Consider the following 22,985-nt stretch of genomic DNA (forward strand, 5'->3'; position numbering starts at 1 on the left):
GTGAAAAGGTAAAAGGAGGCGCTCTGGGGAGGGGAATGCCGAAGGGGATGGACGGAAAAGCAGGGACGGAGAGAGGGAGGAGAGCTGTGGGAGCGCCCTCGATGAGGAGAGGGAATATTGGGAATTAGGGAATTTCATTTTGCAGACTGCTGGAGTTGGAGCCAGGAGCTCCATTTTCGGCGTTTAGGAACTGCAGCTCCATTTTCGGTGTTTAGGAATTGCAGCTTTACTTGCACTGACTCCAGAAATTATTGGGAATCAGGGAATTTCATATCCCAGCCTCTTGGATTTGGATCCAGGATAAAATCGGAGGTGTTCCAGTTCTAGGAGAGCTCCCTGGAATTGCAGCTGTGCCCGCACTATGTCCAGGAAATAGCGGGAATTAAGGAAGTTCATTTTCCAGCCTATTAGAATTGATCCAGGATCTCCATTTTAGGTGTTCCAGCTCCTTGGAATTCCAGCTTTACCTTTACCGACTCCAGGAAATAACTGGGAATTCGAGATTCCACGCTCATGTTGCCTCAAAATTAATTTAGGATGGCATTGGCAAAATCTCTTCATAAATAAATCACAATTATCAGCTGGTTTTACTGGAGTTTTCGTGTTTAAACTCATTTTATAGGCGATTATCCCTGGAATTTATTCTTCTTGCCTTCCCCCCCTCCCTGACAAACCTTAAAAGCAGCAGAATTTCCAAAGCATGGAGAGGAATATTTAATGGAAAACCAAAAAAAGAAATATAGATACAAAACCTTTTATCCAAGGAATTTAATAAAAACATCAAATAAAGAGCAGGGAAGGGGACAGAAGGATAGCAACTCCTGTATTTACATTATATTAAGAATAAATTTAATCAAATAGAACATCTCAAGATTTTCAGGAATTCTTTCCCAAAGAGGGGTTTTTCCAGGAAAGATGGAAGCAGAGGAAAAATCAATTTTATCTGGGACAGAGATGCTTTCAGAGCTCACCCAAAGCCTGGAATCCCTCCCAAATCATCATCAGCAGCTCATTAACAGCATAATTAGCACAGAACTCGTTCATTTTAGCAGTGAATTAAGCAGCCATCAAACTCCATGGAATTCCCACTGCTCTGTCCAACACCTTAAATTCCCAAAAAAAACTTCCCAATTGTTTGGTCTTCGATCAAAACCTGATTTTTTAAAAGCCATCATCTCCCATTCTCAGTGCAGATGTCAGCAAAAAATGTCATTTTATATTAATTTAGCTTTAATTAGTGTTTATTTTATTAATTTAATTCCAAAGAGTTTCTCTGTAACATTTCAAATAGATTCTTCCCCACACTCCCACGAAAAAGAGGAGAAAAAAATTCCATTAAATTCCCAATAAACTCTTCAGGAAGTCGAGAAAAACACTGGAATTGAGCGTGGATATTCCCAGAAGACCAAACATTCCTTGGAACCACCAAAATTCCCAAAATCCAACCTTTGTTTGGGATTCCCTGTTTCAGCAGCTGAGGGGAACAAATATTTAAGGAGCCTCCCAAATGGAATTGCGTGTGGAGGACAAACATTCCTTGGAATCACTGTTCCCTTCCCAAAATCCAACTTCTCTTTGGAATTCCCAGATTTAACCTCACAAACCAGGCAGGAAACCACGGGAGTCCTGGAATTCCCACAGTTTCTCCTCGGTGTGAAAACCACTCCGAGGGAATTCCAGTGGGATTCAACCCCACAAACCAGGGAGGAGAAAAAAACAGAATTCACGATTTTCCACAATTTCTCCCTGGTGGGAAAAGCACTCCAAGAACCCCCAAATCCCAGGGAATTCCAGCTGGATTCAACCCCACAAACCAGAGAGGAGAAAAAACCAGAACCCAGGAATTGCCAGGATTCCTCCTGATATGGAAACCACTCCAAGAACCCCCAAATCCCAGGGAATTGCAGCTGGATTCAACCCCACAAACCAGAGAGGAAAACCACTGGAAGCCAGGAATTCTCAGGATTCCTCCTGATATGGAAACCACTCCAAGAACCCCCAAATCCCAGGGAATTGCAGCTGGATTCAACCCCACAAACCAGGGAGGAGAAAAAACCAGAACCCAGGAATTCTCAGGATTCCTCCTGATATGGAAACCACTCCAAGAACCCCCAAATCCCAGGGAATTCCAGCTGGATTCAACCCCACAAACCAGAGAGGAAAACCACTGGAAGCCAGGAATTCTCAGGATTCCTCCTGATATGGAAACCACTCCAAGAACCCGCAGCTCCCTCAGGACGGAGAATCCAGGAACGACCCCGAGTGCGGAGCGGGCGACGCGGAATTCCCGCGTTTCGCTGCTCGTTCATCCCTGGGAGAATATATATATATATATATATATATATATATGGTTTTTTTTTTTGGGGGGGTGAAAAGAAGGTCAAAGAAAATTCCAGCAGGCCGTGACGGAGCTCAGAACTCCTCGTGGACGTTCCGCGCGTAATCCATGAGTTTGCTGCCCGTGAAGTACTCGCTGTACTTGAGGATCTCCTCCAGCTCCAGGTGCTGGTTCTGGTTCTCGTCGGCCACGGCGATCATCTGCCGCGCCTCGTTCAGGGCGTTGTGCTCGTTCATGGGATCCATGTATTCCTGCAAAAAGCGTGGAAAAGCCTCCTCAGGAGCCGCTCCCGGCCCCGCGCGGTCACGGCGCTCTGGCACCTTCCGCTGGGGATTTCGGTTCCGCTTCCCGCTTGTTCCCGGGGAAATGATGGCTTTTTTTTCCCCCCTTTTATTAAATTTTATTTTATTTGTTGTACGTCGTTCCGAGAAGCGTTTCTGGAATTTGGGATGTGAGTTTAGCTCGGGGTGTAATTCCGGTGAAAATGGAGAATTATCAGTTTTCAGAATTTAAATTCTGTTATTTTTCCTGATCCAATTCCAGTGAAAAATGAGGAATTACCAATTTTCAGAATTTAAATTATTTTCTTTTTCCTGGTCCAATTCTAGTTAAATATGAGGAATTATCAATTTTCAGAATTTAAATTCTGTTATTTTTCCTGATCCAGTGAAAAATGAGGAATTACCAATTTTCAGAATTTAAATTCTGTTATTTTTCCTGATCCAATTCCAGTGAAAAATGAGGAATTACCAATTTTCAGAATTTAAATTCTGTTATTTTTCCTGATCCAGTGAAAAATGAGGAATTATCAATTTTCAGAACTTAAATTATTTTCTTTTTCCTGATCCAATTCCAGTGAAAAATGAGAAATTATCAATTTTCAGAACCTAAATTCTATGATCCAATTCCAGTTAAAAATGAAGAATTATCAGTTTTCAGGACTTAAATTATTTTATTTTCCTGATCTAATTCCAGTGAAAAACGAGGAATTATCAATTTTCAGAACTTAAATTCTGTTATTTTTCCTGATCCTATTAAAAATGAGGAATTATCAATTTTCAGAACTTAAATTCTGTTATTTTTCCTGCTTTCTTGGCTGTTCCTGCAGAATATTTTAAAATGAAATTAAAATTAAATTGAAATATTCCATTCCTTTTAATGAAATACTTATAAAAAATTGAGCTGTAACTCAATTTCTGGGGGTTTAAAAGGTGTACTTCAAATGAAAATTAAATTAAAATGAAATCCAAAAAAAAAGTAAATTAAAACGAAATAGAAACATTTCATTTTTAAATGAAACACTTAAACTGAGCTGTAACTGAAATACTCTGGGATTTTAATGCTGCACTGTAACTGAGATTAAAATGAAATTAATGATATTAAATTGAAATTAAATTGAAATACTTCATTTTTTTGATGAAACCCTTACAAAAAAATTGAGCTGTAACTGAAATCCTCGGGGCTTTTAATGCTGCATTGTAACTGAGATTGAAATGAAATTGGAATTAAACTGGAATTAAATTGAAATGAAATTTGAATGAAATTGGAATTAAACTGAAATGAAATTGGAATTAAACGGAAATGAAATTGGAATGAAATTGGAATTAAACTGAAACGAAATTGGAATGAAAATGAAATGAAATTCAAATGAAATTGGAATTAAACTGAAATGAGATTGGAATTAAACGGAAATCCTGCATTTTTTAATGAAACCTCTCTAAAAACACTGAGCTGTAACTGAAATCCTCGGGGCTTTTAATGCTGCATTGTAACTGAGATTGAAATGAAATTGGAATTAAACTGAAAGGAAATTGGAATGAAATTGGAATTAAACTGAAATGAAATTGGAATTAAACGAAATTGGAATGAAATTGAAATGAAATTTGAATGAAATTTGAATGAAATCTGAATGAAATTGGAATTAAACTGAAATGAAATTGAAATGAAACTGAAATGAAATTGGAATTAAACTGAAATGAAATTGAAATGAAATTGGAATTAAACTGAAACGAAATTGGAATGAAATTGAAATGAAATTCAAATGAAATTGGAATTAAACGGAAATGAAATTGGAATTAAACTGAAATCCTGCATTTTTTAATGAAACCCCTCTAAAAACACTGAGCTGTAACTGAAATCCTCGGGGCTTTTAATGCTGCATTGTAACTGAGATTGAAATGAAATTGGAATTAAACTGAAACGAAATTGGAATTAAACGGAAATGAAATTGAAACGAAACTGAAATGAAATTGGAAATAAACTGAAACGAAATTGGAATGAAATTTGAATGAAATTGAAATGAAACTGAAATTAAATTGGAATTAAACTGAAATGAAATTGGAATTAAACTGGAATGAAATTGGAATTAAACTGGAATGAAATTGGAATTAAACGGAAATCCTGCATTTTTTAATGAAACCCCTCTAAAAACACTGAGCTGTAACTGAAATCCTCGGGGCTTTTAATTCTGCATTGTAACTGAGATTGAAATGAAATTGGAATTAAACGGAAATGAAATTGGAATTAAACTGAAACGAAATTGGAATTAAACGGAAATGAAATTGAAACGAAATTGGAATGAAATTGAAACGAAACTGAAATGAAATTGGAAATAAACTGAAACGAAATTGGAATGAAATTTGAATGAAATTGAAATGAAACTGAAATTAAATTGGAATTAAACTGAAATGAAATTGGAATTAAACTGGAATGAAATTGGAATTAAACTGGAATGAAATTGGAATTAAACGGAAATCCTGCATTTTTTAATGAAACCCCTCTAAAAACACTGAGCTGTAACTGAAATCCTCGGGGCTTTTAATTCTGCATTGTAACTGAGATTGAAATGAAATTGGAATTAAACGGAAATGAAATTGGAATTAAACTGAAACGAAATTGGAATTAAACGGAAATGAAATTGAAACGAAATTGGAATGAAATTGAAACGAAACTGAAATGAAATTGGAAATAAACTGAAATGAAATTGGAATGAAATTTGAATGAAATTGAAATGAAACTGAAATTAAATTGGAATTAAACTGAAATGAAATTGGAATTAAACTGAAATAAAATTGAAATTAAACTGGAATGAAATTGGAATTAAACGGAAATCCTGCATTTTTTAATGAAACCCCTCTAAAAACACTGAGCTGTAACTGAAATCCTCGGGGCTTTTAATTCTGCATTGTAACTGAGATTGAAATGAAATTGGAATTAAACGGAAATGAAATTGGAATTAAACTGAAACGAAATTGGAATTAAACGGAAATGAAATTGAAACGAAATTGGAATGAAATTGGAAATAAACTGAAACGAAATTGGAATGAAATTTGAATGAAATTGAAATGAAACTGAAATTAAATTGGAATTAAACTGAAATGAAATTGGAATTAAACTGAAATGAAATTGAAATGAAATTGGAATTAAACTGAAATGAAATTGGAATTAAACGGAAATGAAATTCAAATGAAATTGGAATTAAACTGAAATGAAATTGGAATTAAAGTTAAATGAAACTGGAATTAAATGGAAATCCTGCATTTTTTAATGAAACCCCTCTAAAAACACTGAGCTGTAACTGAAATCCTCGGGGCTTTTAATTCTGCATTGTAACTGAGATTGAAATGAAATTGGAATTAAACTGAAATGAAATTGGAATTAAACTGAAACGAAATTGGAATTAAACGGAAATGAAATTGAAACGAAATTGGAATGAAATTGGAATTAAACTGAAATGAAATTGGAATTAAACGGAAATGAAATTCAAATGAAATTGGAATTAAACGGAAATGAAATTGGAATTAAACTGAAAGGAAATTGGAATTAAACGGAAATGAAATTGAAACGAAATTGGAATGAAATTGGAATTAAACTGAAATGAAATTGGAATGAAATTGAAATGAAACTGAAATGAAATTGGAAATAAACTGAAACGAAATTGGAATGAAATTTGAATGAAACTGAAATGAAACTGAAATGAAACTGAAATTAAATTGGAATTAAACTGAAATGAAATTGGAATTAAACTGAAATGAAATTGGAATTAAACGGAAATGAAATTCAAATGAAATTGGAATTAAACGGAAATGAAATTGGAATTAAACTGAAACGAAATTGGAATTAAATGGAAATCCTACATTTTTTAATGAAACCCCTCTAAAAACACTGAGCTGTAACTGAAATCCGACCTCCAGCTCGGCCATGGTGACGATGCCGTCGCGGTTGGCGTCGATGACCTCCTGGAACTCCTTCCTCCTGTCCCTCACCCAGTCGTCGTCCACGTCCTGAGCCCGCTGGTTCTCCACCGTGCCCACGGGCAGGGAGATGAACTCGGACAGGGTCAGCTTCTTGTCCCCGTCCTGGTCTGGGGAAAACACCAAAATGGTATCACCTTTCATTCCCATTGAAAAGGACAAAAAATTGAGATATTATCACCTTTCATTCCCATTGAAAAGGACAAAAAAATTAAAATATTATCTCCTTTCATTCCCATTGACAAGGACAAAAAAATGAGATATTATCACCTTTCATTCCCATTAAAATGTATAAAAAAATGAGATATTATCACCTTTCATTCCCATTGACAAGGACAAAAAAATGAGATATTATCACCTTTCATTCCCATTAAAATGTATAAAAAAATGAGATATTATCACCTTTCATTCCCATTGACAAGGACAAAAAATTTGAGATATTATCACCTTTCATTCCCATTAAAATGTACGAAAAATTGAAATATTATCACCTTTCATTCCCATTAAAATGTATAAAAAATTGAAATATTATCTCCTTTCATTCCCATTGGCAAGGACAAAAAATTGAGATATTATCACCTTTCATTCCCATTAAAATGCACAAAAAATTGAAATATTATCAACTTTCATTCCCATTGAAAAGGACAAAAAAATGAGATATTATCACCTTTCATTCCCATTAAAATGCACAAAAAATTGAAATATTATCACCTTTCATTCCCATTGAAAAGGACAAAAAATTTGAGATATTATGTCCTGTAATTCCCATTGAAAAGGACAAAAAATTAAAATACTATGTCCTTTCATTCCCACTGAAAAGTTAAAAAAATTAAAAGATATCTGTTTAATTCCCATTGAAAACTACAAAAAATGAAAATATTATCTCCTTTAATTCATACAAAAAATTAAAATATTATCTCCTTTCATTCCCATTGAGAAGTACAAAACATTAAAATATTTTTGCTCAGAGCAGGAAGATGAATTCTGACAGGGACAGATTCTTGTGCCCGTCCTGGTCTGGGGAAAACACCAAAAAATCAAATGGGTGCCTTTAATTCCCGTAAAAATGGGAATTTCCACCAGATCTGGGAAAAAATTTAACATTTAATCCCTGTAAAAAGGGGAATTGCCTCCTGATCTGGGAAAAAAAATGGGAATGTATTTGTTTAATTCCCGTAAAAATGGGAATTTCCTCCTGATCTGGGAAAAAAAAAAAACCATCCCAACATCCACATAAAAAATGGGAATACAGCGAAAGAATTCCCAGAAATCCCTGGATCATGTCCTGCAACACGGAGCGCAGCATTCCCATAAAAACGGGAACACACGGATCCCATTGCCGTGGAACAACAATCCCACATTACCCAGGTCCCGGACGATCTCCTGCACCATGAAGTGCAGCATTCCCATAAAAACGGGAACACACGGATCCCATTGCCGTGGAACAACAATCCCACATTACCCAGGTCCTGGACGATCTCCTGCACCATGAAGTGAGGGCAGCATTCCCATAAAAACAGGAACACACGGATCCCATTGCCATGGAACAACAATCCCACATTACCCAGGTCCTGGACGATCTCCTGCACCATGAAGTGCAGCATTCCCATAAAAACGGGAACACACGGATCCCATTGCCGTGGAACAACAATCCCACATTACCCAGGTCCCGGACGATCTCCTGCACCATGAAGTGAGGGCAGCATTCCCATAAAAACGGGAACACACGGATCCCATTGCCGTGGAACAACAATCCCACATTACCCAGGTCCCGGACGATCTCCTGCACCATGAAGTGAGTGCAGCATTCCCATAAAAACGGGAACACACGGATCCCATTGCCGTGGAACAACAATCCCACATTACCCAGGTCCCGGACGATCTCCTGCACCATGAAGTGAGTGCAGCATTCCCATAAAAACGGGAACACACGGATCCCATTGCCATGGAACAACAATCCCACATTACCCAGGTCCCGGACGATCTCCTGCACCATGAAGTGCAGCATTCCCATAAAAACGGGAACACACGGATCCCATTGCCATGGAACAACAATCCCACATTACCCAGGTCCCGGACGATCTCCTGCACCATGAAGTGAGTGCAGCATTCCCATAAAAACGGGAACACACGGATCCCATTGCCATGGAACAACAATCCCACATTACCCAGGTCCCGGACGATCTCCTGCACCATGAAGTGAGTGCAGCATTCCCATAAAAACGGGAACACACGGATCCCACTGCCGTGGAACAACAATCCCACATTACCCAGGTCCCGGACGATCTCCTGCACCATGAAGTGCAGCATTCCCATAAAAACGGGAACACACGGATCCCATTGCCGTGGAACAACAATCCCACATTACCCAGGTCCCGGACGATCTCCTGCACCATGAAGTGCAGCATTCCCATAAAAACGGGAACACACGGATCCCATTGCCGTGGAACAACAATCCCACATTACCCAGGTCCCGGACGATCTCCTGCACCATGCAGTGAGTGCAGCATTCCCATAAAAACGGGAACACACGGATCCCATTGCCATGGAACAACAATCCCACATTACCCAGGTCCCGGACGATCTCCTGCACCATGAAGTGCAGCATTCCCATAAAAACGGGAACACACGGATCCCATTGCCGTGGAACAACAATCCCACATTACCCAGGTCCCGGACGATCTCCTGCACCATGAAGTGCAGCATTCCCATAAAAACGGGAACACACGGATCCCATTGCCGTGGAACAACAATCCCACATTACCCAGGTCCCGGACGATCTCCTGCACCATGAAGTGCAGCATTCCCATAAAAACGGGAACACACGGATCCCATTGCCGTGGAACAACAATCCCACATTACCCAGGTCCCGGACGATCTCCTGCACCATGAAGTGAGTGCAGCATTCCCATAAAAACGGGAACACATGGATCCCATTGCCGTGGAACAACAATCCCACATTACCCAGGTCCCGGACGATCTCCTGCACCATGAAGTGCAGCATTCCCATAAAAACGGGAACACACGGATCCCATTGCCATGGAACAACAATCCCACATTACCCAGGTCCCGGACGATCTCCTGCACCATGAAGTGCAGCATTCCCATAAAAACGGGAACACACGGATCCCATTGCCATGGAACAACAATCCCACATTACCCAGGTCCCGGACGATCTCCTGCACCATGAAGTGAGTGCAGCATTCCCATAAAAACGGGAACACACGGATCCCACTGCCGTGGAACAACAATCCCACATTACCCAGGTCCCGGACGATCTCCTGCACCATGAAGTGCAGCATTCCCATAAAAACGGGAACACACGGATCCCATTGCCATGGAACAACAATCCCACATTACCCAGGTCCCGGACGATCTCCTGCACCATGAAGTGCAGCATTCCCATAAAAACGGGAACACACGGATCCCATTGCCGTGGAACAACAATCCCACATTACCCAGGTCCCGGACGATCTCCTGCACCATGAAGTGCAGCATTCCCATAAAAACGGGAACACACGGATCCCATTGCCGTGGAACAACAATCCCACATTACCCAGGTCCCGGACGATCTCCTGCACCATGCAGTGAGTGCAGCATTCCCATAAAAACGGGAACACACGGATCCCATTGCCGTGGAACAACAATCCCACATTACCCAGGTCCCGGACGATCTCCTGCACCATGAAGTGCAGCATTCCCATAAAAACGGGAACACACGGATCCCATTGCCGTGGAACAACAATCCCACATTACCCAGGTCCCGGACGATCTCCTGCACCATGAAGTGAGTGCAGCATTCCCATAAAAACGGGAACACACGGATCCCATTGCCATGGAACAACAATCCCACATTACCCAGGTCCCGGACGATCTCCTGCACCATGAAGTGCAGCATTCCCATAAAAACGGGAACACACGGATCCCATTGCCGTGGAACAACAATCCCACATTACCCAGGTCCCGGACGATCTCCTGCACCATGAAGTGCAGCATTCCCATAAAAACGGGAACACACGGATCCCATTGCCATGGAACAACAATCCCACATTACCCAGGTCCCGGACGATCTCCTGCACCATGAAGTGCAGCATTCCCATAAAAACGGGAACACACGGATCCCATTGCCGTGGAACAACAATCCCACATTACCCAGGTCCCGGACGATCTCCTGCACCATGAAGTGCAGCATTCCCATAAAAACGGGAACACACGGATCCCATTGCCATGGAACAACAATCCCACATTACCCAGGTCCCGGACGATCTCCTGCACCATGAAGTGCAGCATTCCCCGGCTGTGCTCGGGGTGCAGGAAGGACAGGAACTCCTGCTCGCTCAGCAGCAGGTCCGGGGGAGGATTGTCCGCCTGGTACCAGCGATCCTTCAGGTTATCCAGCACTTCCTGCGCTGCGGGAACGGATTTGGGATTTCAGCCTTCCACCCTCAGCCCCGGCGTGGGATCGGCCCAATCCGCCTTGGGGGATTTGGCTCAATCCCACCGTAAAATTTCTGTTGTCCCAGTTCGAGTTTTAGGAATTGCAATTATCCCAATCCATTTGTGGGATTTCGATTGTCCCAATGCAAGTTTTAGGAATTTCCGTTGACCCAATCCAATTTTTAGGATTTAAACTGACATAATCCAATATTTGGGAATTTCCGTTGACCCGATCCAATTTCCAGGAATTTGGATTGTCCCAATCCAACTTTTGGGAATTTCCGTTGACCCAATCCAATTTCCAGGAATTTGGATTGTCCCAATCCAACTTTTGGGAATTTCCGTTGATGCAATCCAATTTCCAGGAATTTGGATTGTCCCAATCCAACTTTTGGGAATTTCCGTTGACCCGATTCAATTTCCAGGAATTTGTATTGTCCCAATCCAACATTTAGGAATTTCCATTGACCCAATCCAATTTTCAGGAATTTCTGTTGACCCGATCCAATTTCCAGGAATTTGGATTGTCCCAATCCAATTTTTGGGAATTTCCCTTGACCCGATCCAATTTCCAGGAATTTGAATTGTCCCAATCCAATTTTTGGGAATTTCCGTTGACCCGATCCAATTTTCGGGAATTTGGATTGTCCCAATCCAACATTTAGGAATTTCCCTTGACCCGATCCAATTTTCGGGAATTTGGATTGTCCCAATCCAATTTTTGGGAATTTCCGTTGACCCGATCCAATTTTTGGGAATTTGGATTCTCCCAATCCAATTTTTGTTATGCAGGGATTTATTAATCACGATATTCAATATTTTTGCTACAAGAAATGTTGAATTTGGGGTGTATGAACAGAAAAATCGGCACCAAAATCCCAAAAATTCTTTCATTTCATCCCAAAATCCAATTAGCAACCATTAATTAAACCAAAAATCCAATTAGCAATCCAATTAATCTCCATCCATTAATTAAAATAAAATCTAGATTACATTATTTCTATTTATTATTATATCACTATTACATTTATATAGATTACATTATTACATCATTATTACCTTTTGTGTATTTTATGTATTCTGCTACATATTAAAGATCCAAATATGACTCTTTATTATTTATTAATATTTATTTTAATTATTATATATCTAACTATTACACTTAAATATTTCATTTAAATATCATATTTAATTGCCACGTTTAAAATATTATACTATAACATATTATGTTATATTACATTATTATATTGCATTAATTTTGAGATATTTTAATTTATTGCATTAACTTTAAGATTTGATATTCTATTTTAATATATTGTATCATATGACATTAACTTTAAGTTATTATATTGTATTGTGTTATATTACATTATATTACATTACATCATATTATATTCCATTATATTATATTATATTATATTATATTATATTATATTATATTATATTCCATTATATTATATTATATTCCATTATATTATGTTATATTACATTATATTGTATTACATTATATTACATTATATTACATTATATTATATTATGTTATATTATATTATATTATATTATATTACATTACATTATATTCCATTATATTCCATTATATTATATTATATTATATTATATTATATTATATTATATTATATTATATTACATTACATTATATTACATTATATTATATTATATTCCATTATATTATATTATATTATATTATATTATATTATATTACATTATATTGTATTACATTATATTGTATTACATTATATTGTATTACATTATATTACATATTACTTAATATTGTAATACATGATATTACATTATATTATATTACATTATTATTATATTATAATATGTTATATTATATTGCATTACATTATATTGTATTTTATTGGATTGCATTACATTATATTACATTGTATTACATTGTATTATATTATATATATTACATTATATTACATTATTTTGCATTTTTATATTGTATTACAATATATATTATATTGTATATTATATTACATAATATGATAATATATTACATTATAATATATGATATTGTATTATATTGTATTACATTACATTGTATTATATTGCATATTATATTATATTATATTGTATTATATTGTATTATATTAGATTACATTAAATTATATTGTATTATATCACATTGCATCACACTGTATTATATTATTTTGTATTTTTTACACTGCATTACACTATACTGTATTATATTACATTATATATTATGTTTATATTATATTATATATTAGATTACATTATATTGTATTATACCACATTGTACCACACTGCATTATATTATTTTTTATTTTTTATATTGAATTATTATTATTATATTATATTATATTATATTTTATTATATTATATTATATTATATTTTCTATATTACATTACATTATATTACAATATATATACTATACTATATAATTTTATATTATATTATATCATATCATATCAAATCAAATCAATCATATTATATCACATCATATTATATTACATTATATCATATCATACTATATTATATATTATATCATATCATCTTATATTATTTTAGCTGGAAAAATTCAGATTTTTTTTTATTTAATCATAAATATTTTAATATAAAAATTCTCATTTCCCACCAAATTTTTGGCACAAAAATTCAGATTTTTTTTCTTTTACCATTCCCCCCAATTTTTCCCCTCCCATTTTAATTTTCACTCCCAGTTTTTGATTCCATTTGGATTTTCTGCACTTACTTTCTTCATCTATTTTTAATTCCTCCTTGTTTTTTATTTTCTCTGCAATTTCCTTCTCATCGAAACCTCTGCTTGCCAAAAATTTCATTTTATATTCGTCCCAAGAAACGTGTCCTGAAATTGAAATTATTCCAAAATTGCAGCATTTCCACCCAAAATCATGAAAAACAAAACTTAAAAAATTAAATTTTAAATTTTCGACCTAAAATAATGAAAAAAAAAAAAACAACTAAAAATGAAATTATAAATTTTTGGCACAAATTAATGAAAAAAAAAAAAACCTAAAAAAATTAAATTATAAATTTTCAACCCAAAATAATGAAAAAAAACCTAAAAAATTAAATTATAAATTTTCGACCCAAAATAATGAAATAAAAAACCTAAAAAATTAAATTTTAAATTTTTGGCCCAAAATAATAAAAAAACCCAACCTAATAAAATTAAATTATAAATTTTCAACCCAAAATAATGAAAAAAAACCCCTAAAAAATTAAATTTTTTTTTTTTTTTTTACATAAACACTACAAAATTTCAGAGCTGATTTAGATCAGGAGGTTTTTAAAAGGATTCAGGAAAAAAAAATTCAATTTATTTCAATTTTTTTATCACCTGATTTACATTTCAATTATTCTTTAATTAAAAACAAATAATTAAAAAATTCAAATTATTTCAATTTTTCATCACCTTATTCACACCTGAATTATTCATTAACCCAAAAAATTCATTAAAAAATTCAATTTATTCCATTTTTCATCCCCTGATTCACACCTGAATTATTTTTAATAAAAAAAAAGTAATTAAAAAATCCAATTTATTCCAAATTTTTATACTCTCAATTATATTTAATTATTTTAACCCCAAAAAAATTAATGAAAAAATCCAATTTATTCCATTTTTCATCCCCTGATTCACACCTGAATTATTCATTAACCAAAAAAATTCATTAAAAAATCCAATTTATTCCATTTTTTATCCTCTGATTCACACCTGAATTATTCATTAACCAAAAAAATTCATTAAAAAATTCAATTTATTCCATTATTTATCACCTGATTCACACCTGAATTATTCTATAACCCAAAAAATTCATTAAAAAAATCCAATTTATTCCATTTTTCATCCCCTGATTCACACCTGAATTATTCTATAACCCAAAAAATTCATTAAAAAATTCAATTTATTCCATTTTATAACCCCTGATTTATATTCAATGACTTAAACCCCAAAAAAATTCATTAAAAAATTCAATTTATTCCATTATTTATCACCTGATTCACACCTGAATTATTCATTAACCCAAAAAATTCATTAAAAAATCCAATTTATTCCATTTTTCATCCCCTGATTCACACCTGAATTATTCATTAACCCCAATAATTCATTAAAATTCATTAATTTTTACCATCCCCATCGGGGTCCACGGCTGGGAAATGGATTTTGTTTTCCTGCACGGCCTCCTGGAAATGCTCCTCTGTTTTCTCCATGATCCAACCTTGCATTTCTTTGGCACTGATTTTTTTATCTTGGTTTGTGTCCACCCTGAAAAGTCAGAAAAATTGAAAAAAAAAAAAAAACGAACAAACAAACAAAAAAAAAAAAAAAAAAAAAAAAAAAATTAAAATAATAAAGTTAAAATTTAAAAAAAAAATAAGGTGATCAAGTAAAAAAAAAAAAAATTTAAGGTGATAAAGTCAAAATTAAAAAAAAATATGATAAAGTAAAAATTAAAAAAAAAATACCATGATAAAGTAAAAATAAAAAAAAGATAAAGTAAAAATTTAAAAAAAAAATTAAGATGATAAAGTCAAAATTAAAAAAAAATTTACGATAAAGTAAAAATTAAAAAAAAAATTAAGATGATAAAGTCAAAATTAAAAAAAAAATTAAGATGACAAAGTCAAAATTAAAAAAAAATATGAAAAAGTAAAAATTAAAAAAGATTAAGATGATAAAGTAAAAAATAAAAAAAAGATAAAGTAAAAATTTAAAAAAAAAATTAAGATGATAAAGTCAAAATTAAAAAAAAATTTACGATAAAGTAAAAATTTAAAAAAATTACCATGATAAAGTAAAAATAAGAATTTTCATTTCCAGATTAAAACAATAAAAATAAAATAAATAAAAACTTCCCATTAATTAACAGTGCCAAAATGTCCCACCCCAATTAACCCGTTAATTAGCAGTTAATTAACCCGTTAATTAGCAATTAATTAACCCGTTAATTAGCAGTTAATTAACCCGTTCATTAGCAATTAATTAACCCGTTAATTAGCAGTTCATTAACCCGTTAATTAGCAGTTCATTAACCCGTTCATTAGCAGCTCATTAACCCGTTAATTAGCAGCTCATTAACCCGTTAATTAACCCGTTAATTAGCTGCTCATTAACCCGTTCATTAACCCGTTCATTAGCAGCTCATTAACCCGTTAATTAACCCGTTAATGAGCAGCTCATTAACCCGTTCATTAACCCCTTCATTAGCAGCTCATTAACCCGTTAATTAACCCCTTCATTAGCAGCTCATTAACCCGTTAATTAACCCGTTCATTAGCAGCTCATTAACCCGTTCATTAACCCGTTCATTAACCCGTTCATTAGCAGCTCATTAACCCGTTCATTAACCCCTTCATTAGCAGCTCATTAACCCGTTAATTAACCCGTTCATTAGCAGCTCATTAACCCGTTCATTAACCCCTTCATTAGCAGCTCATTAACCCGTTAATTAACCCCTTCATTAGCAGCTCATTAACCCGTTAATTAACCCCTTCATTAGCAGCTCATTAACCCGTTAATTAACCCGTTAATTAGCAGCTCATTAACCCGTTCATTAACCCCTTCATTAGCAGCTCATTAACCCGTTAATTAACCCCTTCATTAGCAGCTCATTAACCCGTTCATTAACCCGTTCATTAACCCCTTCATTAGCAGCTCATTAACCCGTTAATTAACCCGTTCATTAGCAGCTCATTAACCCGTTCATTAACCCGTTCATTAGCAGCTCATTAACCCGTTCATTAACCCGTTCATTAGCAGCTCATTAACCCGTTAATTAACCCCTTCATTAGCAGCTCATTAACCCGTTAATTAACCCCTTCATTAGCAGCTCATTAACCCGTTAATTAACCCCTTCATTAGCTGCTCATTATCTCACCTGCTGAAGATCTCTGCCAGCTGCTGCCGGCTCTTTCCTTGCTGCGGGCGCCGCTGGAGCCCTGCCGTGTCCCGGCCCAGGAACACCTCCTGGTGGAAGTCCCTGTTCAGGTGCCCGTCCAGCTCCATCTTGACCCCGTTCAGGTGGTCTGGGGGCAGCAGCTCCTGCTCCTCCCCGTCCTTGGGCCCCGAGCTGTTGGCGGGTCTGCCCTGCAGGTGCCCCAGCAGCAAGGTGAGCAGCAGAGGGAAGCACAGCGAGCCCGGAGCGCGCAGGGGGGCTCCTCTCCGCATCCTGCCCTTCTTCTTTCCCGTCACGTTCCGTTCCGCCGCCTTTGGCTCTGTTTTCGCCAGATGGAGTCGCTGGGGGTTAAAGTGATCTAAAGGGGAAAAAAAAGGAGAAGAGAACAAGTTAAATTAACTGGGGGTTATGGGATCTAAAGGGGAAAAAAAGTATAAGAGAACAAGTTAAATTAACTGGGGGTTATGGGATCTAAAGGGGAAAAAAAAGGAGAAGAGAACAAGTTAAATTAACTGGGGGTTATGGGATCTAAAGGGGAAAAAAAGTATAAGAGAACAAGTTAAATTAACTGGGGGTTATGGGATCTAAAGGGGAAAAAAAGTATAAGAGAACAAGTTAAATTAACTGGGGGTTATGGGATCTAAAGGGGAAAAAAAAGGAGAAGAGAACAAGTTAAATTAACTGGGGGTTATGGGATCTAAAGGGGAAAAAAAAGGAGAAGAGAACAAGTTAAATTAACTGTGGGTTAAGTGATCTAAAGGGGAGGAAGGGGAAAAGAGAAATTAAACTGGAGGAAGAGGTGGCTGTGGGTTATGGGATCTGAAAGGGGAAAAGAACAAGTTAAATTAACTGTGGGTTATGGGATCTAAAGGGGAAAAAATGAGAAAAGAGAAATTAAACTGGAGGAAGAGGTGGCTGTGGGTTATGGGATCTGAAAGGGGAAAAGAACAAGTTAAACTAACTGTGGGTTATGGGATCTAAAGGGGAAAAAAAAGGAGAAGAGAACAAGTTAAATTAACTGGGGGTTATGGGATCTAAAGGGGAAAAAAAAGGAGAAGAGAACAAGTTAAATTAACTGGGGGTTATGGGATCTAAAGGGGAAAAAATGAGAAAAGAGAAATTAAACTGGAGGAAGAGGTGGCTGTGGGTTATGGGATCTGAAAGGGGAAAAGAACAAGTTAAATTAACTGGGGGTTATGGGATCTGAAAGGGGAAAAGAACAAGTTAAACTAACTGTGGGTTATGGGATCTAAAGGGGAAAAAAAAGGAGAAGAGAACAAGTTAAATTAACTGGGGGTTATGGGATCTAAAGGGGAAAAAAAAGGAGAAGAGAACAAGTTAAATTAACTGGGGGTTATGGGATCTAAAGGGGAAAAATGAGAAAAGAGAAATTAAACTGGAGGAAGAGGTGGCTGTGGGTTATGGGATCGAAAAGGGGAAAAAAGAAATTAAAGTGTGAAGGAAGAGGTCACTGTGGGTTTAGTGATCTAAAAGGAGAAAAGAACAAATTAACTGTGGGTTAAGTGATCTAAAGGGGAGGAAGGGGAAAAGAGAAATTAAACTGGAGGAAGAGGTGGCTGTGGGTTATGGGATCGAAAAGGAGAAAAGGGTTAAGTGATCTAAAAAGGAAAAAGGAGAAGAGAACAAGTTAAACTAACTGGGGGTTAAGTGATCTAAAGGGGAAAAAAGAAATTAAAGTGTGAAGGAAGAGGTCACTGTGGGTTCAGTGATCTAAAAGGGAAAAAGGAGAAAAATAAAACTCAAGTCTCACACTGTGGGTTAAGTGATCTAAAGGGGAAAAAAGAGAAAAAAGAAATTAAAAGTTTGAAGCAAGAGGTCACTGCGGGTTAAGTGATTTAAAGGCAAAAAAGGAGAAAAGAACAAATTAAACTAACTGTGGGTTATGTGATCAAAAAGGGAGAAAAGAACAAATTAAACTAACTGTGGGTTATGTGATCAAAAAGGAAAAAAGGGAGAAAAGAACAAATTAAACTAACTGTGGGTTATGTGATCAAAAAGGAAAAAAAAGGAGAAAAGAACAAATTAGACTGAAGGAAGAGGCCATTAATGAACACCTAAAAATTAAAATAACCTATAAGCAAAATTAATAATTTTATATACCTGTGTATATTTTCATGTACATATACAAGTATATATTTTATGTATATACATGTATATTTTATATATGTGCATATTATATATACATACAATTATATATATAATTATGTATAATTGTATATAATATGCCATATATTTATATATACACAATAACATACACAATATACTATATACTTATATACGTGTAATTATAGACATAATTATATAGAATGCATTATTTACTAATATATACACAATTACATATATACTACATATATATGCACAATTATATATGTAATTATATATACACAATTGCATAGAATACACTATATTTAATTTTACAATACACTGCATACTTACAGCATTACATATATACTTACATACATAAAATTACACAAATAACATACTAAACTTTTACTTATATTTATCTATATATTTACTTACACACCTACGAGTATAAAGAAGCTCCACACAAGAAGAAATTCAGAGGAACCTACACAGAACTGGAGGAGTTGTAGATGTCAGACATTAAAAAAGCAGGTTATATAATAAATATATGGAATTAATGCATTAGTTTTCAGTCTGCAGAAGACTCGGGAAGGGAACATCCTCGAAAATGCAGAAAGAAAACCGCAGGAGGATCCCAGAGATCCCAACAAAAATGGGAGGAAAGAAACGAAGGCGTTTTTGGAGGGGGAGGATCGAGGGAAATCCGCTCAGAACGCGGAGCTGGCACAGAAACGTGAAAAAAAAAATCCCAACATCCTGCCCTGGAAGTGACCCGCAGGGATCATCCCACCCAATTCCAGGGGGAAAACAAAAAATAAAATAAAAACCCCAAATCCACCAGAGAGCGCGCCAAGGAACCCAAACCCCTCCGAGCCCCGCGGGGGCTGAGGGAGGAGCCGCCCGCACTCACCCAGAGCCGCTCCGGAGGGAGCGGCCGCAGCCCCGAGCGCCCTGCCGGCCTCGGGGAGCCTCAGCCGGGGCCCGGCCGCCCTCACGGCCCGCACGGAGCCGCGGCGCTGCCAGGGCGGAGGGAGGCGGGCAGGAGACGGAACTTCGGTCACTTCACCTCACCGAGGGCGCGGCGGCCATCTTAGGTGAGGGCAGCCGCCTTTTATCTCCTCACGGGAATGGCCTGGCGGCCATCTTAGGTGAGGGCAGCCGCCTTTTATCACCTCACGGGAATGGCCTGGCGGCCATCTTAGGTGAGGGCAGCCGCCTTTTATCTCCTCACGGGAATGGCCTGGCGGCCATCTTAGGTGAGGGCAGCCGCCTTTTCTCACCTCACGGGAATGGCCTGGCGGCCATCTTAGGTGAGGGCAGCCGCCATTTCCGGCGGGGTCGGGGCTAAGGGGCTCTTTCCTGGCGTCCCCCTCGTTATCTCGGTTGTTGAGGCCGGGATCGCTTCCTGGCTGTGTGTGTGCGCGTAGTTGTTTTCACCGTGTCACAGAACGGTTTGGGTTGGAAGGGACCCTAAATAGCATCTAATGGCGAGCCCTGCCACGGACAGAGAAGCTGTGAGTGCGCCATCCCTGGAAGTGTCCGAGGCCAGGTTGGACATTGAAGCGTGGAGCGACGTGGGATAGCGGAAGGTGTCCTTGCCCATGGCAGGGGGTCGCACTGGAGGACTCTGAGGTCCATCCCAGCCTTTTAGGACTTCGTGATTCCACGTACAAGGCAGCGCCCAAACCCAAGATGGCTCCTCCTCGGCCATCACGTACCCTACTCCAAGATGGCAGCGGCCGCGTCAGGCTCTGCGGCCGCCGCCCCTTCTGCCGCCCCTTCTCCCGCCCCTTCCCCCGGTGCGGGAACCGCGGGAGCCGCGGCGGGAGAAGGGACGGAACCGCCGCGTCCCCGAGGAGAAAGGCGGCGAGCGCAGGAGAGCCGTGGAACCCCCGCAGACGCGGCAGCGACGCGCGGCGAGCGCTCCCGGAGGAAGTTTGTCCCCTCCCGGCGGTCGTACCGCCGTTCCCGCCTAAACGTGGTGGGCGTGGCCGCGGCGCCGGCCGTGAGGGGCCCCGCGGCCATGAAGGCGCTGCGGCGGCTGAGCCGGCACCGCGCCGCGCTGGGGCTCGGCGGGCTCTCGCTCTGCGCCGCCGTCCTGCTCTACCTCGCCAAGTGCACTTCCGAGGGGCTGCGCCCGCTGCCCGCGCCCCCCGCGCTCCCGCACAGCCAGCCCGGCCGCGGGGCCCGCGCCGCGCCCCCGGCCGCCGCCGAGGGCAGCGCCCTGCTGGCCGCGGTGGTGATGAGCGGCCCCAAGTACAGCGAGCGGCGCAGCATCATCCGCAGCACCTGGATGGCGGCGGCGCGGCAGGCGCCTCACGGCCGCGTCTGGAGCCGCTTCGTGGTGGGCACGGCGGGGCTGAGCACCGAGGAGCTGCGGAGCCTGGAGCTGGAGCAGAGCCGCCACCGCGACCTGCTGCTGCTGCCGGAGCTGCGCGACTCGTACGAGAACCTCACGGCCAAGGTGCTGGCTACCTACGTGTGGCTGGACGCGCACCTGGACTTCCAGTTCGCCCTCAAGGCTGACGACGACACCTTCGTGCGCTTGGATGTGCTGGTGGAGGAGCTGAGGGCCAAGGAGCCGCGGCGCCTCTACTGGGGCTTCTTCTCGGGCCGCGGGCGGGTGAAATCCGGGGGGAAATGGAAGGAGAGCGCCTGGCTGCTGTGTGATTATTACCTGCCCTACGCTCTGGGCGGCGGCTACGTGATCTCCGCCGACCTGGTGCGCTACCTGCGCCTCAGCAGGGACTACCTGAACCTGTGGCAGAGCGAGGACGTGTCCCTGGGGGTGTGGCTGGCGCCCATCGACGTGAAGAGAGTGCACGACCCCCGCTTCGACACCGAGTACAAATCGCGCGGCTGCAGCAACAAATACATCGTGACTCACAAGCAGAGCATCGAGGACATGCTGGAGAAGCACCAGACGCTGGCGAAGGAAGGGAAGCTCTGTAAAGAGGAGGTTAAACTGCGGCTTTCCTACATGTACGACTGGGGAGTGCCTCCCTCGCAGTGCTGCCAGAGGAAGGATGGCATCCCCTGAAGGGCTCGGGAAGAAGGCTCAAGGGAGGCGGACTCCGCTCGCTGTTTTCACGGGGAGAGTCCCGTTCCGATGGAATTCTCGCCTCGGTTTCTCCCCTCAGAACACTGGGCCTAAAAGGGTTTGGGCTGCAGGCGTGGCTGGGTTTAGGGAATTGTGGTAAATCGGAGTCAGAACTCCTGGAATTTCCCGCTCCGTACCCATGGACAGACTTCCCAAATCCCAGCCTGGTGCTGTGGATCCATGATTCCAGCAGAACCCAGCTGGAAAAGCTGCTGAAATGGAATTTTTTGGCCTCAGTTTCTCCCTCAGAACGCGGGGAACGAATCGTTCCCCTCAGGCAAAAAGCTTCGGGATGCAGGCCTGGCTGGATTTGGGGAGTTGCAGTTCATTGGATTCAGGGGTTCATTACTCTTTAAAAAGATTTTGCACCGCTGGTTCTGGCTCCCCGGGAGCTGCTGACGTGGCACGGTTCACCACGCTTAAAATAAAAAACAAAGCAGTTGACAGAAAGCACAAAAAAAGGTCAAATGCCAGGATTGAAGGCAAAGAAAAGCTGCCAAAGCACAGAGAGTGTAAAGAACCGGGGCGGGGGGGGGGGGAAGAACTGGAATGAAAAGTGGCAGCAGATTCTGATGTTTGTTTGCTGAAGGTCACGATGAGTTCTGGCGCTGAGAAGACCAAAATGAGGCTCTCGTTGATTGCTTGGCGAGGAAATTGCAGCTTGGCAAGAGCCCAAACTGGGGAGGGGTAATTGCAGAGGGAAGAGGTGATTGCCAGGGGCAGGAAAAGGGCTCAGCCTTGGCCCGGGGTTGTCTCTTCTTGCTCTGTGAAAAGCAGTGTACAAAAATCACCGGGCAGCTCACCAGGGAGCTGGCTGAGTTTTGGCAGAAATGGAATT

At 39.3% G+C, this 22,985-nt stretch overlaps 2 protein-coding genes across 2 annotated transcripts; one reads left to right on the plus strand and one right to left on the minus strand.

Annotated features, from left to right (window-relative positions):
• Nucleotides 1–760: 760 nt before the first annotated feature.
• SDF4 (stromal cell derived factor 4) lies at nt 761–20,155 on the minus strand. Its single transcript, XM_062507664.1, has 8 exons — nt 19,958–20,155; nt 19,487–19,541; nt 16,924–17,299; nt 15,175–15,311; nt 13,773–13,886; nt 10,842–11,000; nt 6,526–6,701; nt 761–2,589 (listed from the first exon to the last, which is right to left on the minus strand). The coding sequence occupies exons 3-8, from the start codon at nt 17,211–17,213 to the stop codon at nt 2,413–2,415; spliced, it is 1,053 nt and encodes a 350-aa protein (XP_062363648.1). The 5' UTR covers nt 17,214–17,299; nt 19,487–19,541; nt 19,958–20,155; the 3' UTR covers nt 761–2,412.
• Nucleotides 20,156–21,070: 915 nt separating this feature from the next.
• Nucleotides 21,071–22,662, plus strand: B3GALT6 (beta-1,3-galactosyltransferase 6). The gene has a single exon (XM_062507558.1). The coding sequence runs from the start codon at nt 21,071–21,073 to the stop codon at nt 22,085–22,087; it is 1,017 nt and encodes a 338-aa protein (XP_062363542.1). The 3' UTR covers nt 22,088–22,662.
• The last annotated feature ends 323 nt before the right edge of the window (nt 22,663–22,985 follow it).

This window comes from Cinclus cinclus, chromosome 23, assembly GCF_963662255.1.
Source record: "Cinclus cinclus chromosome 23, bCinCin1.1, whole genome shotgun sequence".
Taxonomy (NCBI): domain Eukaryota; kingdom Metazoa; phylum Chordata; class Aves; order Passeriformes; family Cinclidae; genus Cinclus; species Cinclus cinclus.

Coding starts and splice junctions, on each gene's coding strand:
- SDF4 (XM_062507664.1), bottom strand. CDS start 17,213: ATGCGGAGAGGAGCCCCCCTGCGCGCTCCGGGCTCGCTGTGCTTCCCT. Junction 13,887..15,174: donor CGTGGACCCCGATGGGGATG/GTAAAAATTAAT, acceptor TTTCAATTTCAG/GACACGTTTCTTGGGACGAA. Junction 11,001..13,772: donor ATTAAAAATAGATGAAGAAA/GTAAGTGCAGAA, acceptor CCGTTCCCGCAG/CGCAGGAAGTGCTGGATAAC.
- B3GALT6 (XM_062507558.1), top strand. CDS start 21,071: ATGAAGGCGCTGCGGCGGCTGAGCCGGCACCGCGCCGCGCTGGGGCTC.